Source organism: Onychostruthus taczanowskii, unplaced genomic scaffold (assembly GCF_017590055.1).
Source record: "Onychostruthus taczanowskii isolate IOZ18803 unplaced genomic scaffold, ASM1759005v1 scaffold5, whole genome shotgun sequence".
In the NCBI taxonomy this organism is placed as follows: domain Eukaryota; kingdom Metazoa; phylum Chordata; class Aves; order Passeriformes; family Passeridae; genus Onychostruthus; species Onychostruthus taczanowskii.
The window spans coordinates 2,217,044-2,235,703 of NW_024502568.1; the positions used below are offsets into that span (position 1 = coordinate 2,217,044).

At 36.6% G+C, this 18,660-nt stretch overlaps 1 protein-coding gene across 3 annotated transcripts in view; it reads right to left on the minus strand.

Moving 5' to 3' along the window:
- The window catches only part of ERCC6 (ERCC excision repair 6, chromatin remodeling factor), a 44,301-nt gene that overhangs the window by 21,373 nt on the left and 4,268 nt on the right, over nt 1-18,660 (minus strand). For all 3 annotated transcript variants that reach the window (XM_041415756.1, XM_041415757.1, XM_041415755.1), the window contains 4 exons: nt 16,992-17,100; nt 14,578-15,304; nt 7,543-7,668; nt 3,671-3,829 (listed from right to left, as the gene is read on the minus strand). In XM_041415756.1, coding sequence (XP_041271690.1) covers nt 3,671-3,829; nt 7,543-7,668; nt 14,578-15,304; nt 16,992-17,100 — 1,121 coding nt within the window. The remainder of the gene's footprint in view (nt 1-3,670; nt 3,830-7,542; nt 7,669-14,577; nt 15,305-16,991; nt 17,101-18,660) is intronic.

Sequence of the window (18,660 nt, forward strand, 5' to 3'; positions counted from 1 at the left end):
TAAGGGAACTTCCTCCTTTGATATTACAAATCAGGTTTTAGTGACTGCTGTTTCTATAAGCGAAAAGAAATCATTAACAAGCAATTATTTTATTACTTCTATTATACAGAATGTGTAGCTAGAGTCTCACAAATGAACTTACACACAGGTGCTCTGCTTCATGTTGGTAATATACTCTACTCTCATCACCACAGTTTATTGATAAGACAAGGACTCTAAAGTGGCAGACTATATCATCCCTGGATGTTGAGATCTGAGCTTGGCTCAAACTGTCTCATAAGTTTCTTATTCGTAATTATATTGCTGTTGCTGAGAATTACTACAGAGGTCTGAAACAAAGTCTTTCTGTATATGAAGTTCAGAGCTGCTCTTAAGGTTAAGAAGGGAACAATCCCTTGCACACCAGCCAAATAAAAAAATACTACTTCCACAAATAAATACCAACAATCCTGTAAGAAATATATTAAGTAGTGGTTACCAGCAGTTATTTTTCAAATATATTTGCTCTTTAAAAAATGGAAAAAAATTACTCTGCAAACAAAGTAATAGCTTCAGTTATCATACACTGATCTGTGTCTATGTATTATCCAAGTGACACTAAACAAACAATGCAAAAGGTCACAGTATACATTCAAGATCACACACTGATAGCAATAAAGGATTTCTCAGATACCAGCAACACCCTGCTTAAAAAAAATCCCAAACCCTTTAACATCTTCAGAAACTGCTGACATGAAGAAATAATATTCTTTATTAAAAGCTTATACATATGCAGAACAACAGCCTGGACATTGCTTATTATGAACAAATACTATAACACAAGCTTATATGGTCTAATTAAAAAACTCGCTGCAATCCAAAAGGAAGTAAGAACTTGGAGAGATGAAGAATAACTTCAACTCTGCTATGGATCTAAATAATCACTGCTGCTGCTCTTAAAAATACCTACAGCAAAAAAGACAACTTTCCCAGAACATACTAGCTTCTCACTCTTCATGGGCAGTAACAAAATACATCTGTTTATTCCCCTAGTCTGTATTCACACAAGCTCACATGTAAGGTTTATCCAGATTTGTTTCCCCCCTCAGCTTACACAAAGAGTTCACACCTCCTTGGATCAATTTTCAGAAACTCCACTCCCTCTCTACTTGGCTGTGTGAAAATTCTTCTGTGTCTAGTCTGACTCTACCCACTTTCCACTAGCCAACATTTTATTATTCTCCTGAGAGCTTTTATTTATTTATATAAAAGAGTCATCTAGCTTCTTCCAGTCTAAGCTGTTCCACAAAACAAAACAAATCACATACTTCTGCTTGCTACACTTAGGAGGCATCCTTCATTCTCCTAATCACTGCAACACTGCAAGATCTGCTCTGCTGCCTATCCAATTTATATTTGCTTTCCTTGAACAAAGGTGACACTTAAAACATTCAAGACCAAAGTTTTACTACTGCCTTGTACCAAGATAATAATATTACCCCGTTCCTGCTCCAAATATATTGCCATATTGTATTCTGTCCCTTTTTCACAGCTGCATTTTACTAATAGTTTATGGTCAATGTCATATTTAGTCAATATATCCAAATCTCTTTCTTCTGTTGCTTCTGGTTTATAAACCCCAAATTCACAAGAATCCTTTATTTGTTGTTATTTAATTGCATGCAACTGGAACTGCACATAAGTTCCAATTCCTGCAACTTACTACTAAGAAAAAGCAAACTGTACTCATGCTATATTTATAATATTTAAACACACAAAAAGTTAGCACAGGAAAACATGTTTCATAATAACCAAATGTTGCCAAGGACTGACAAATCATGTTTTCAAGCTGAAACAATAACTAAACCCTAGTGACAAAAAGAGAATGGGGCAGCAAGATCAACACACTTTTTCTGGGGCAATGGATTTTTATTTACCTAAGCACCATGGAAATTAATCTCTGCCACTCAAGTAGAGATTGAGCTGTTTATGTTTATGTCTCAGTATCCTGAAGAGCACAGATGGGTAAATAATCAGTGTATAAACTTTCTGTCAGTTTCTCATCTGATGTTTCAAATAAATGAAGGCAAGTCTGTAGCAAAAGGTTTTTGTTACACACCAAGGCAAGGAAACCCAAGCTAGTGGGTTTCCACAGTGCTGACCACACAGCTTTGTCCCCTCTTAGTGCTGGCTTTGCAGAGGCTGCCCAGGAAGCCTCCTGCCTATCAGACTACACTCTTTCAAGTAGAAACAAGTTAACCAGTACTACTGGTCATCAGTATTGCTGCCTTCTCAGCCCAGGAGAGGAAAACACTGGACTATGAAAGATGCAATTGTTTAGACTGTCTGCCTTACAACATCACACACATAAAATCAGAGCAAGCTTCACCAATATATTAAACCTTGTCTCCTCCCATGGAATTACTGGCATGTTGAACTCAATGACATGCACCAGCCAAAACATGAAACTCAACACATTGTCTTACACACAGAAAGAGCACTGCATGTAAGATAATGTGTTGGGTGGGCAAATCGATTTTGGCCTTTTCAAACTTTTGCCGTGGTTTTGCACTATTTAACAGTGTCAAGAGATGTTCCTGAAGGATTTCCATCAACTCAGTGGTCTACTAAGTGGGGTAAGGAATATAAACTAATCTGTACAATAGCATACTTAACTAGGCAGCCATATTAAAGTAAATCTTTCTGCTGGCCTGAGTGAAGGACCTGTGGAGTTTATTTTTATATTAAGACCATAGTAGGAAGCAACCAGAGAGAAAACAGGAATATTTTCTCTTTAAAGCATTATTTTACAATTCATATGCAAGCTAAACATAATTTAAATGTACCTCTATATAAAGGTAATTATTTTTGTTTAGTACAGTACTATGATAGTTGCCAAATTTCCTGTAGCTATTTACAGCAGGTAAACAGGCCAACAGAAGTAGAAAAATCAGGTACTACTACTACTGTGCATTTGCAAATCTGAAGACACAAACAAGTATCTTGACAGCAATTCCACCTATGAGGAAGAAATTTTAAAGCATTTTTCAGTAACAAAAAAACATAAAATACCTTATAAGAAACACCAGTCATACTAGCATATGTTTTGAAAAGCAGCAACAACAAAAAACCAAAAGCAGATGGAAATTCCTCTGCATAAGTTACTGGTTTTACTCTTACTACTGATTTTTGGCTTGGATAATTCCCTGCCCATCAGAAACGCTAACTTTCACTGCAAATCAGCTTGCTACTTCCTGTAAAACATTTACCTGGTGGCTTGCCAGAACAAATATTTTAATGTAAAATTTAATAAATGGAACAAAAGGTATTACTAATTTAAAATTCCATATTGTGTAAACTATTGATATTAATGTAATTGAGTTTGTAAACAATCCATTTGTGGAAGGTAACCTTAGACACTGTATTGACCCAAAATATCTAGCGTGGCTCATCTGCAAAATGAAGCATCAATGCCTGGAATTCATTAAAAGTGTTACATGTTTAATTTTTCCTGCCCTACAGCTCCATTGTCTCGTAAAATTTTTCCTTTGATGTCCCCTACTAAAAGAATTAAAGGAATATTGTAATTGAAATGTCATTAATAATTCACAGGACCCTCCTCCACCAGTAATACATCTGATGAAATATTAATTGAGCTCCACAGACTGACAGTCTGCAGAGAAGCACTTGCCTGTAATTTGAACCACGAGTCCTCATATTGCTGTAGCTCAGACCTGCCAAGAAGGCAATTATCTGAATGGTCTTGCCCAATCCCATCTCATCTCCCAGAATTCCTCCTGCCTGCTGGCAGTGCAATTCCCAAAGCCACCTAACACCTGTCTGCTGATACCTAAAACAAGGAAAAAGAAGATGGCAAATGTTTGATAATACAGATCATAACAGAAAGTACTCATGAATTAATCATTTGGCAAGGTTCTCATACCAGTTACTGTAACATGCTGGATGTGTGTTTTACATGAGTGCTGTATTTACTAGGTCATACATTTTTGATGCACTCAGACATTACATGTGACTTTCGTTCTTTATGCAACACTAAAACATTTCTAATTAAACCAACAGTCATTGTAATTAGAGGGTATTTTATTTCATATATATTTTAAGTGCTAAAAGCAACTTCGTTATGAAGCATTATCTTTTCAGAAAAGACAAGATGAAAGGGTCTAGTAAATAATATTATTTGGAACATACTTCCTGAACTGAAGGAAAAGGTTGACTTGCAAGGGATACAGACTTCATACTCTACTACAAAAACTGATCACATCTGCCAAATCATGCTTTTTAAACATGAATTTATTTAATAACATTTAGTCTCTTTCAATGAAGAAAAAACCAAGGCTAAGCAATAGAAACTATTGCAGTGCAGGGGATACAGCAGAGCATTATGTGAGAGCATCAGGGCAGTCTACTCCCAGTCCTTCACTGGAAATCGTACATGCAAGAAGGTAAAATACATTCCACTTAAGAAGCAAACTATAAAGCAAGATTTATGACAGCAAGCTAAAAAGGTGAAGATAAGATGCTGGGCTGGGAATCACTTTAGGACATACCTTTTTATAACAATATGAAATAGTGAGACCAGTAGGAATAACATACCATACGTGGGGGTTAAATTGAAAAGAAATAAATGAAAAACCGTACCTTTATATCACATTAAAAAAAATATCAAACATGTTTCAGCACCACAGTGCCTTGTAACTTACAGGAAGAAAAAGGTTACTGATAATTTTCTTGATGGCATGCATTTCTGGAGTGCAGAGTACAGCAAAGAACAAAACACTTTTTTTAAATAGGGGTCATTTATTCTAGGTGATTTCTTGTGTGCATTTCAAAATCCTGTTTCCATTCTTGAACAAATAATATTTAGGACTACTGACAGCTAATGACACTAGTGTCTACAAAGTACTATTAAAAATCAATTTGTGATGAGTTTGGTATGGATTTAGAGAATGCTAAATGGAGACAAACAAATGGCTTGAGTAGTAAAAAAAAGATGATCAAAGAACACATCTAATGGTTCAGACATCACACTATCTGCTAGTGTCTCAAAAGCATTATGCCACGAAGCCCTTAAGAAACCCTTTTATTAGAAATTAATTCACCTTAAAATGCAGTAATCTATAAAACAACTATGAAATGGCTTGCAGGATTAGCTATAATTGGATTAAGATGCTATCATTACTACATTTTATGAAGACAAAACATCTTCTGTAAAACATTAAAGAATTGAAAATAACCCTAATTCCAGTCAGAAGGTGCTCCTCCAGACAAATGTTCAGCATGTCTCTTCAGAGGACAACCATTCAATAACTTCCTAATATAAATTTGTATTATTTTTTAAGATTATATACAGAGCTTTAAAATTATATGAATTTATAAACATATTTCTCCCTCTCATTCCTTCTCCTGAGAAAGTTTCACAGCAGATAATTAAGCTTGTGAAAAATTCTGCTCCGTGGTTATATAAAGACATGAAAGATGCAGGTGCTGTCTTTGTATGATCATATAAACATGCAATTTAACTATTCAAAAGTTAAAGGAACACACCCTCCTCCATTTTTGTGGTTATATGGAAAGATTATTATTTTCAAGCTTACACTTTTATTGCATCAATTTTTATGGGTATTTTTGTTTTTTTTTTTTTAATTCCAAAAATATTCTGGAAGTAAATAGAAGCGCTGCTGGCCTTCCAAAATAGCTGCATTGTATTGTATTTCACACGAGGAACCATGCCATGATGCATCCTTCAACATTTACCACAGCAGATACCAGAGTTCAGCTGCATTGTTGCAGAGACAAAACTGTGTTTCAGATTTATCAGGGAAATCACACACTGGAAGCAAATAGTGATGAAGGTTTTTTTATTTTTCATAGAGTGTTCTGGCAGGCTTAGTGCAGACAGAAAAAGGCAATGTTTGCAGGTCTGCTCAATTTTGCTCCACAGCAGCATCAACGTTACTCCTGATCAATATTTAGCAGAGCAGACAAGTGTGCATGGAAGAAACAGACTGTCCACCTTGACAGGCTTAGCAAGGAATAAACCTGAGGGTCTCCTATTTCCAGCATGAGCTAACTTCTTTGGAATTTAACTACGCAGGAAGATGACTTAAAGTACATGCTATACGTGTCCTTAGGTCAATATACTTCCCTGTTTTGTACTGAACTTGCTCAGAACTCCACAGTTTAATGCCTATTGACTATGGGCTTTCCTACACTGGAGATTTCAGCATTTAAGTTACAAGTCAGACAAATCATTCATCGCAATTGATCTTTCTAACCACTTAAGAAGTTTTGCCAACTGACTCATGCTTGCAGGGATACCCTTCATTAGTGAGGCTTGCATCTTCAAGATTAATTTTTAGTGACTGCTCTATTTCATCTCCCTTCGGGTTGTTCAGACCACACATCCGTCCTCAAGATGAATACTTGTGCAGTACCTTCTCATAAACAACTGGAGACCACATATTGGCTCTGCATGGTCCCAGCAACCAAGGCATTAATTCAATCCCATTTCAGAGCCAGTGCTTCCCTTCTGAGGACTACAGGACAACAGTAATAATTTCTCTGAGGTCAAGACTAAGTGGTTCTCTTGGAAGGGATACCACACACACCCATTATAATCCAGGGCTTTCTACTACAATAAGATTTCAAGAGAGTTTGCTTTCAAGAGATGAGAATATTTTCCTGCTGTGTGAAATGTTGCCAAGAAAACTGAATTCAAGCCCATTATGCTGCATGAAATTTCAGGGAAAGATTAGGGATAATATTAACTGGTTAGCTGCTAACTTGTAGGTTTTTTTTTTGTTTTGTTTTGTTTTTGGTTTTTTTTGAGATGAACTTGAAAGCATCACTGGGAACTATGTTTTAAAAAACTGAAACAGAAATGTTGAAATCTGTAATTAAGCATTAAATAACTAAAGAATGAGTTGTATTGTGTTTTCCATCTACCAGAGGAATTAAGAATTCACTCTCTATATTTTAAAATTTTACCTGGCAAAATGTTCAAGATTATTTTATAATATGAATTACAAACAGTTACTTTGAAAAGACTTTCTGTAGTTACTTAAAGAAAAAGTTCTCCACATTTCTACTGGTAGAAAATTCCACTCCACTCAATCAGAGAAACACCATATTTCTTGTTTTCTTTTATCACATCTTACCATCATCTTATGCTTCAAAGTAAAAGTATTCTACCACTCCACAGCTGAATTAGGAACAAGCATATATCAATAAAAGAATGCATTTATACAAATAAATGGAGAGCTTCTCAATTCACAGTTTAGCTAATACACATTTACAATACTCACATCAGCCAGTTACCACCTTCACATAACTGCATTCTGTGCATAAACAGTAAGTTTATTTCTTTGAAGTTTGATCCTGAAATCTTTTTTAAAGAAAGAATCCTACTGATACAATTGAAACAAAAGCTGAGGCATCATTCACTGAAGTAAAAGGTCATCTGGAACTCACTATGACTATTACTACTAATATTATCAACAGCATACAGTGGCATAATATTGAAATAAAGTACACAATACGTACTTAAAAAGCTTTTTGAAGAGAAATCCTGGTACTTTAAAACCCTCTTCAAATTCAACGTCACTTTCTTCAGAAAGTTCCTCAGCTGTTTGATGTTCTTTATCCTTCAAACGTTCTTTTTGCCACTTCCTGGAGTAACACAAGGAATCAACATTCAATTATAGAGTGGAAAAGATTCTGCATGAAAACGACACTGAATTTTGATCAAGTAAAAAACCAAAAAAAACCACATGCTCTGATGTCATGATTTAAAATAGCAGTCCTTCAGAGGAGATAATTATGCAAGTAAATGCTTGAAATGTCTGATATATTAAGGTATATCAAAAAAGGTACATGTTTTATAGCTAGTTACAATTTTCTGATTTTCTATAGACAAAAATACTAATATAATGCAATCAACAGCTAATAGCACCAAAAAGCCTGGCAACTTTAAACCCCTAAATCTCCCTCCCCTTAATCCCCCCTCCACCAAGATACTGATAACGTTTAGGTGTCCCAAAGCTATCTTATTAATTTAATCGAACACTTAAATTTCACTTCCTTCCTGTAGAGAAAAGTGAAGCAGTGTATAATGTTATACAGAAGACTCAGCTGGAAACATCTCCACCTTCAGGGTGACACGCTCTAAATCTGTAATGCAGTCATTATTAAGAGAATGAGTTTTATGAGGTTTTGGAATTACAGAGTGATTTGTGGTTTGCATTCCCAACTTATTTGGACTCCAGGCAGCTTAGAGAATCACCTTCCTATCCCATCATTCCCCCACTGCTGAGAAAGTGCCATAAGATCTTCAACATTTGAAGGAAACTATTAACTTGTGTTTCAGTGACCCAAACCCATCTGCCTCTAAAGGTAAAGTGTACCCTAGCTGGCTGTGTACTACTCAACCGACAGTGCTTCACTGATAATTTGGGGTTTGCTGGAATTCTCTCCTGGAAGTGCCATTTACTGCAGGCACACTGAATGCGGTGGATAAACTGACAAAATCCCGACAGAAACTGGCAAGGTACACAACACATTAAAAACATCCATAAGCTACTATTCTGAATGCAGTGCAAAAGCAAACGTCCACTTAATGGTCTCTGCATACATGGCAGATTTGTTTAAGAACACTTGTGTTAGGAGCAAGAGAGCAGGGAAGAAGTTCAACACTTCACATCCAAGCAATACAATCATACACTCTTTCTCATGAAAGAAAGCTGATTGTGTGAGGTTTCTAGATGGACTTTTCAGCAATACTTTTTGAGAAAATACTTGAAGTCTGTCTTTATGGGACTAGTCACAAACTTGGTATTGTTCTATTAACTGAAAATTAACACCACCATCTCCAAATACACACAAGTTCCAATCACTGCCAAGAATGAAAGCACTGAAAAACTAAGAGAACAGAGTGCTGGTCAGGTTTAGACAGCCAGTTTCACTGAAGCATATTTTGGTCTCTTAAGTCAAGATATCTTCAGAAGCAAAAATAATGATGGAGGGAAAAAACAGATGAACAAAGTCTTCAGTTTGCTGTTTAAAACTCCTGATTTGCTAATGTTTATATAGGATTTTTCTTATTTCATTACATGAAATCATTAATTCAGCTAAGTAGTAAAAAAGAACTTATTAAAAATATATGAAGTGTCAGTGTTTTCCACTTTTATAAATGTATCCTAACAGGAATGGAAATGTCTATCTTAGACTAGCAGTCTGCTAAATTACAAAATTACACTCATGGTCCGCAGTCTAGCAGCCAGATATGATACGTTGTAGAGTCATAGCATGAGAATGCATTTATGCTTCTTCAGTACTAGAGTGTTATGCTAGCAGGCACAGAGGGTCTTACTGTTCTGAGTTCCAGAAAAAGAAATTCAAATCGACAAATGCTGATAGTCATTGCTTCAGACTGCATCGCTACTGGAACTGAGACATGCCACAACTTGATTATTTCATCTGACTGGGTTATGACAGGACTCAAACCAAGGAAGGAAATTCCTACTTACCACACTAAAATCAAAACAACTACAGATTACAAAGCTTCTAAAGAGACATGTAGGTAAACAATCCATACTAAACCCAAGCAGGACAATAATTTGCACAAGAATTTGCTGTTAATTTTGTACTCCAACACAAAATCACCATCAGCCAGCACAGGAATGGCAGCCTCCCCTGGGAAGGAGCAGATTGCCCTCTAGTGTGCATTGGGAAAAGTGATCCAGAAACAACCAAGAGGAAACTCCAAATTAACTCGAAGCTGTCCAGGAATTTAGGCACTTCACCTCCCTACATTTCCTTTTTACTGCTCTGTTACTTCACTGAAGTACTACATCTCTGCCTAATGTCTAGAGGTTTTTAGCCATCAATTACCAGTTTAAAGAAATAGCAACAACTTGTTATCACAAACAACTTTCAAAGTTTGAAGAAGCTATTCAGTTTCTGAAAAGCTGTGAACTGAATGTAACATATATCATTAAGACAGTCTACACTGAAATATCATTGTTTTACTTAGAAAAGTGTAACTATCCAAATGGCTGAAGCCACGGGAGGACAAACACTATTTACAAGGCCAGTCTGTTGGCTAATCTGGTCTTGTACCTTTCCCTGGAAGTCACACTTTGGAGGGAGAAATAGTGGTCATCATCTCTGACTTAAACACACAGTAACTAACTTCCTGCTCATTTGGTCAATCTATTCCTCACATACATCACTTAAACATCATTAGTAGGCCTAAACAATCAGAAAATGCAGGTTTTACTATATTACCAAATTCTCTTTAAAACAGAAGCATGACTTTTGAGAAATCTTATCTTGTCCATTGTCACTGACATAAACGTAATTTTATCCCTGAAAGTGAAGTATGAAAGCCATATATCATACAATTAAATTTCTTCTTAATATAAGAGTGCATTCAGATACTAAGCCCATTTCACACTTATTGCAATACCCTAGAAAGAAATTATACACCCAAAACAGTAATGAGCACAATTTCACTTTTTTTTTTTTTTTTTTTTTTTTTTTGTAAAAATGCAGTCAGGAACCAAGCTGAGTATTTAATATAGTTTTCATTTGTGAAGCACAATATGTTTTATATTTTATACAGCTAAGAATCCCTTACAGATTATTCCAATTTGCTAAATTGACGCATTCAGTATTGCTTTTCTGATCTAACTTTTTATGGTCTATATGGGTGGATTTAATTGGTATGTCCTAACAGATGAAATACATGCAGTTAGTACCACAAGCCTCCATAAGTAAATTAAGACTGATGTAGACAATTGCACACTTGAGTTTAGAATGAAAGGTGTACTCAGTGAGTGAGAGAAAATATATCTTCATTTGTGTCCTGGCTTTGTCACTTTAAAGAGCAGTAAGAATGCTTTAGGAAAGTATCTTTCAGGAAAGGTAGTATTTAATCCTTTTTTAACTTACCACTTCGAAACATGGAGAGATTCAGTAACTCAGATACATCAAAGAAAGCTAGCACATGAAAACTGATCTATGAAAACCAATTTAATTTAACACAATTTTTTTCTTTATGAATCAACTGCTTTGTGTGCTGATAGTCAAAATTTCCTGCTACTCAACTGCCTGGATATCACTAAGAGACAAGAAAAGAAGCAGCTTTTCCAGCCTTGCCTCTGTGCACTTGACAGCAATAGAAGTCAAACAACTGTACCTAACAAACTACACACAATACACAAGAAAACATAGATACAGCACTGATCTCCCATAATATGACTTGTAATTCCTTCCTTGAAGCAGCAGGCAGATACATACTGTCAACTGCCTATGGGAAGAATGCACTTAAGAGTGCTAAGGTTTATTATGACTCCAAGCTATTACCTTACACTGACACCATCCTGATGTCAATAATGTAACGTATTAACTACATATAAGCAGAAAAAATTACTTTATACTTATGCTTGGCATTTTAATATACGTAAAGGAAAGCTTTAAATAATATAAACAAAATCTCGATACTTTGTGGTTTCCATATCTGCGAAGGTTGAGAATAATAATAAAAAAAAAGTAGCAGTTTTCTTGTTGAGAAAAAAACCAAAAAAGTTTTATTTCCTACATATTTAATAGGCATTCAAGATTACTATTGTTTTGTGCTTCTTGGTAAAAGAAGTTGAAAAACAGGTTCATTTTCATCCTTTCCATAGTCTTCAAGTAAACTGACTGTGCCATGACCTGATGTGCAGGTTTTGGATGAAGCAAGTTAATTTTCTTCACAGTGGCTGGTATGGGGCTGTGTTTTGGATTTGTGCTGCACACATGTTGCTGTCATTGCTGAGCAGGGCTCACACAAAGCCAAGGCCTTTTTGTGCTGCCATGCTGGCAGGGAAGCTGGGGGGAGACACAGCCAGGACCAGGTGACCCCAACTGACCAAAGGGCTGTTCCAGACCAGATGGCATCGTGCTCAGTACATAAAGTGGGACGAAGAAGGAAGAAAGAAGTGGGGAAAGAAGTTTGCAGTGACGGAGTTTGTCTTCCCAAGTTAGTTGTCTGAGATAGGGCCCTGCTCTCCTGGGGATGGCTGAACACCTGTCTGCCCATGGGAAGTAGTGAAATAACTCTTTGTTCTGCTTTGCTTGTGTGTGTGGTTTTGCCTTCTCTCAGCACAGGAGTTTTCCAGCTTTCACCATTCTGATTCTCCCCTGGTAGGGGAGTGAGTGAGGGGCTGTGTGGGGCCTGGCTGCTGGCTGGGATTAAACCACGACATCTGAGCATTCCACTGGGCAGAAGGGAACAGGTTTTGATCCCACCAGCTCCAGTTTTGAACTCTTCTAGATGAAGATGGTCACTGTTGGTAATATACCTGCTGATGGGGATCAAGTCTCTGAGACATTCCTGTATCATTCTACAGATGGTACAGGAAGCCTCTGGGTTCAGCTGGTAATAGCCAGTACGGATAGTTAGGAACAACAACACACTAATTTTCAGTGAATATTTGAATTACCCACAGGTGCATGATAGTATCCTATTTACCTTACTCTCCATAACCCTGATGTTCCCTGCTACTGTTCATTATTCTATGAAGCTATGAATTCACCTTAGGCATTGACCTTTCAGAAAAGACTTTGTTCATCTGCATGTCTACACAGCAACATGGCTCCAGTAACAGTAACTAAAGAAAGGCAAGATCCACACAAGGGAAAAAACCTGACATTCCGGTCAGTCTAAGCTGATTCTGCATAGCTAAATTTTACTTTTTCATGTTCCATTGCTCACACCTTGCTTTGAGTGACTAGGCCAACCTCTGGAAGCAACCTTTAGAAGGACAGGCTGCTCTCCTGCCTGACATTTCCTACAGACAACAGCTCCTATTCTGACAACAGTCTCTTGTTCTAGAGATGCTCTGCAGTCATGCAGTTAGCTAATTATCCTGCTTTAACAACATCAATGTAGTTTCCCCATGACACAGACCAATCTCTTGAAGTCCCATCTCTGAAAAGTTTTAATGTTAAGGAAACTCATTTTCAGTCTCTAAGAGTGTAGGATTGAATTCATTGCCAAGCACAAGACTACATGTTCAGAAGAATAAAGTAATCCTGAAGGACTTCCTCTGCCTCTCTCACGGGTAAAATATACCATAATATCACCCATTCGTTTGCATTCAAAAGTAAAACTGACATGAAACAAGATATAAATGTAAGCAAATGACAGCATTTCCACAGCATTCTTAATATGTTTCTTAATTCACTACATTTTATTTTCTCATGGCATTTCCTATAATGAAGATTACCTGGGGGTGTCAGCATAAAAACATCAATGTGGACAGCTGCAGCTTAACAGCCACAATAACTGTAGCTATGAAATTTTTAAGAGATGTAGTGTTTTGGTAGCAATTACAGTTATTGATATTTCTAAAATTCATTTAGGCTTTTATTGTAAGTTCAGTAACCAAAAGAAATGTAGTCTATGATATGACTTTGCTAAGGATAAATTGTCACAATCTTAACGTTATTAAAAAACGTTTTTGAATGAATTTAAACTGTGAGTCATATTAAAACTTTCAATCAAAATAAATTACTCTTGATGAAAACACTGAATTAAAAATGATTTAATATTGGTCTACTTTAAATGTGAAGAATACAGTTTTATTCAATAAACCAGTAAATATTTTACTGATTAAGAACAATTAGATTTGTTAATGCAGCCAACAGAAATATATTTTTTTTGACCCTTTGGACATTGTTCAGATTAGCCTCTTGCCAAAATTTCTATTCAAGAACAATAAACTATGCCTTACTTTTGAAAAGCAACATCCTGGGTTTGCAAACCTATTGCCTTATATTAGTTCCTAATCTACCTTTGTAACCTGGGATGTGAAAGTGAAGTTGGGCTCTTTCCACATGAGAGTTTCTACAACTGAGACCACTTCTGCTACCACAAGATACCTCTTCCTCCACATGAACCCAGCCTCTCACCACAGGAGAGATGGTGTTTATACCTCTACTTCTCGATTCCTTCTCTGACACAGCATCATTTAAATCTGTAAGATTTTATATTTCCATAGAAGTGGAAAATGTGAGCTTCCCAAGCATTAATCAAGTTTCTGTGCTAGGCTTTATCACTACATAAACCACCCTTCACTGACTGTCCTAATACATGTTCTTCCTTTCACTCTAAAGAAGCTGTTTTCAAGTTCCATGATTATGAAACTACCTGAAGGACATTCAGCCAAGGAACCTAATTAAAAGTACACATGCCATCAACAAGCTGAAATTTATTGGATGCAGCTCAACCCTTATAGCAGAAAAGAGACAACATGCCCGTGATCACCAACACATAGGTAATACAAAACTCATAAATCACAGATTAGCACAGGTGATTCAAAAAATATGGACCTATAACAACAAGAAAAGTTCAACAGCAAATTTGTTGTAATTAAGCTCCACGTTTGAATCCTTCTAGAAGGCTATCTATGATCCTTCTGACTACCTCATTTCCCTTACTTCAACTCCCTAGCAGTCTATTATAGCTATTGCCCTTTGCATGTTCAACATACTAATTAATTATTATTATTAATAAAAACGTCTACGACTAACCTTAGTCTCTGTTTATAATAGTCCACATCTCCATCATCTCTCCATCGTTTCACTTTGTGCTTCCCTGGTGTATGCTCCTCTTCCTCAGAGCTTGGAACAAAGTCAGCATCATTTTCAGCTTCTTTAAAACCCTTCTTCACCGTATGTTTTTTTTTTCTTGATAAACTCTTAAGTTCATAATCAGAATCATTCTCAGCAAGAGAAGATGCCTGTTCTTCTTCCTCTTCTGCTGCTTCTGGATCAAAGAGCTCCTCATCAGGTACATACTCAGACTCCCCACTATCATCCTCCTGTTCATGCCTGCACTTCTTGGCCCCAAGATATTTCTCTTCCTTTGGAATTCTGGCCTTTGAATGAATCTGAAGGGCATGCTTCTGAAGCTCTCTCAAGTGTTTTTTTAAACGCTTATCTGTTTTTGAGAGGGCTTTACCACTTTTTTCCTTTGTGGCAGCTGCAGGAGCCACACACTGAGCATTTTTGGCTTGTGCTTTCTTCTTTGCTCCTTTGTGACAGGATAATTTCTTTCTTTCAAATGACAATTTAGCCTGGTCTGCTAAGTACTTCTCAAAATCAGATGCTTCATTTAGCCTTAACTGTCGTGCCTTCTTCTCTGGCTTCTGAGGTATTTTAGTTCCAAATGGAGTCATCTGACCAGTTCGGATGAGCTCTGCCCACTCTGTTTCCTGAGCAGGCATAAGCATACTGCCAAGGGATGACGGACCAGGTTCTACAATGAAAGTCAGAACACACAGCATGCCTTTAACACCTTCTGTGTAGCTAAAGCACAGGAACAAGGGTGTTACACATACTATCAAAATGCAAATACTTCTGAAACAACAGGCAGCAGCAAAAACTACCAAAAAATTACAATTCCCAATGATACGTGAACTCTAATGTACCACCTGTGTTGTCAATTGTCAACATGTCACCATGTTCAGAACAAGAAACCACTGTGTTCCCATCTGTAGCAACACTACCCATTTTGATTTTATTATTATTCATTTTATTATTTCAGTCCTACTCAAAAGCTTGAAATTTGACATTTTGATTACCACACCACAACAGACAAAAATCTCACAAAACACAGATTGTCCTATCATATGCTTCAAAAAAAACCCAATGAGAAAACAACAAACAATAAAATGAAACCAAAAAACCCCAAACCTGTCTTCCTAGCCTACAATACTAATATGAAGATGATGACTTTTAAAGTCAGATTGGCTGCACAGCACTCTGCCATAAAAGAGCACTTTTAGGTGCACTTACTATATACAAACTGTAACTGGTGTTACAAACCAAAGAGAAAGAAAAGCTCTTGAATTCAGGAAGCTGAAGTAGAATTCTGCCCTGAAATCTATTATTAGGACCCAGAATTTCAAAATAAGTCTATGAGGATTGCCTGCACAGTTTTAAATTTAAAGCACTTTAAATTTAAAGCACTATTTTAAAGCACTGTATTGATAATATGTTTAATGAGTAAGGACAGTGCACGAGGCATGAAAACCTCTCCATCTCCACCCCTTCCTACTGGAACTGCTCCATTTCTTCTGTTGGGCTCCACTCACTTCTTAGTTACATTTCAACACACTGGATGCATGAGTTTTGCTGCATGAGCCCTCCAACGAAAATAGGATTTAAGATGCTTTTCTACTGAGAAAAGTTAGCTGAGCCTTTGACTCCTTTAAGTGTTGTTGAATCAGGAAAGAAGCATGAGCTGTACAAGACAGGAATCTACTCCAGCCACATGTGCAAGGGTCAAAGAGCACAAAGAGTTTTTTCACCTCTGCAAATAACCACATAACCCAAAGGTGATGCACAGACACCAATGGGACCCAAACTTGTCCTGCAGAATACGGCAGTTTATTGACTGTGGCCAAGCTTAGTTTGCAGAGAGCAGAGAGAAAGAACACCTAGCAAAACACTGAGGCAACATATATTCTGGAAGAAAACTTACTTTTAATTTTAAAAATCACACTGCAGCTTGAAAAGAAGAGCATTTCCCTCCTCCATTTCTAGTGATACTTCCCAACAGTAAGAAAAACCAATTTTGTAAATGCTGATTGATAGCATCCAGCATATAAAATGTAATTCAATCATGATGTTACTCATCTTTATCAAATTAGCTGTGAAAAAAAATGTTAGGATTTCCAATTTATTAAGCCCAATACTCTAAATGTGCCTCAGCCATCCCTACACAGCTGAACACAGATTAACATCCATTTTTTAAATCTTCCCACATGTATATGCCAAGATTTGCAAATCTGCAGGTGTACAGAGTAAGTATTCTTAACTCTCTTTGAAAGCCAACCACTGAAATTCATTTCCTTACTGGCAAAAATCTTACAAAATAAATTCAGATAAAAAAAAAGGCATTACAAAGTAGAACAGAACTTTCAGCCTTTTCCTACACATACCTTCATCTTCCTCATATTCAATCTCATTTGCTTCATCAGCAAAGTCTGTTAAACCAAGTATTCCTTGAAGACGTTTTTGCTTTGCTTTTATCTTCTTCAGCTGTTGCTCCTTCAACAAGAATTATGTAATTTAATTTTTAGTCTGCTTTATAAATTTGTTAACCTTTTAAACAACACTTAAATCAATACATTTGCAGTATTTTAAAGCACAATCTCATATTCAAATATTTACAGTATCACACTTGAGAAAAAAAGTGCAAAAAAAGTGTCACCATAGTAGTGTAGGGCTCCAACTCAAAGGAGACACAATTTTGGGTGTGGGATTATCTTACCATATGTGTATAGTAAGATCAGGCTGTTTACACACACAAAATTCAAGTGCACACTGCATTTTTATGTACATTTCTTAAGGTCATGTTATATGTTATATATGAGTCTAGTGAAGGAAGTCCATCAAAGCAGATGCTGAGATGCAGAGAACACCAAGAGATTTGCTCATGATTGCAAGACTGGGTTCATAACTACCAAGCCACAAATAACAGCTGTAATATTTACTAAGATTTATTCATCATCTCAGAAGTTTTGGAATGTTTTGTAAAAAAGGAACTGAAATTGTAAATCAGTCCAACATCCTGATAGGTGTTTGTACATGGTTAGTTCAGGAGTAGTCATGGTTAATTTAACAGCAAAAAATAAGAAGTTAAATGACTTCAAAAGATCAATGTTACAGATTATGTTTATTATGGCTATGAAAATCATTCTTAGCTAATAATTCTTCTGCTACACCTCTTTTCTGATTGTAATATCCTCAACAGTGTATCTAGTTGTGATGCTATGATTCCTTGACGTTGCTAACTTTCCCTTGTGAAACAAAACATTCTAACCAGTAAAACAAAGACACAGGCAATGTAACCTTCACATTTGTAACTCCATGCTTTGGAAGTATTTCCTTACGTAGAAAGGCACATACTTCAGCAAAAATCAAATCCACTGCAAAATTCAGGTTATCAGGACCACTTTTATGGCTTATGATTTTCAAAAGGAGATTTTTTTCTTTCACTTCAAAGATGGTTAACAAGAAACTTGCAAGGAGGTCTGAACTTCCCCTGCAACTAACATGTGTGCAAATCTCTTCAAGCAATATCAAAACAGGCAGAATAGTCATCATTCTTTAATAGTAAGTTTGGTTTAATGCATTTCTTCCTACTATTTCCAGCTACTCTTTTCTAGTCCTTTGCCCCTGCTCTGTACTGTCCCATCACTTTCTTAACTGGCTAAATGATAAGCACTGTATTATCTGGGTTTCTGAAGTTATCGGGGTTAAAAAACTGCAAGTGAATGAGTCAGTGGCAAATGACCTAAGACTGACCTTCTGAGGGCAAAGGACAGTCAGTTTCACAGTAAGGTTTATCATTACAGAAAGTATTAGGGTGAACTTCCAGCAGACAATCAGCTGGTCAAGGTGCTACATTCCTGAGTAGTAAAGTTTCTCTTTTTTCAAATCTCTTTCCTATTCACAGCTAAGGTCTATTGCCTACATTACCCTGATGCCAGCTGGATTGCCCTACAATTCCCTAACTCTCCGCTCTGGCAGAAAAAAGCTGCAGCAGTTTCTGACAAATCAATGAGTTAAAGGGGCTCACAGAGAGAAACTATGTGTACTGACAAG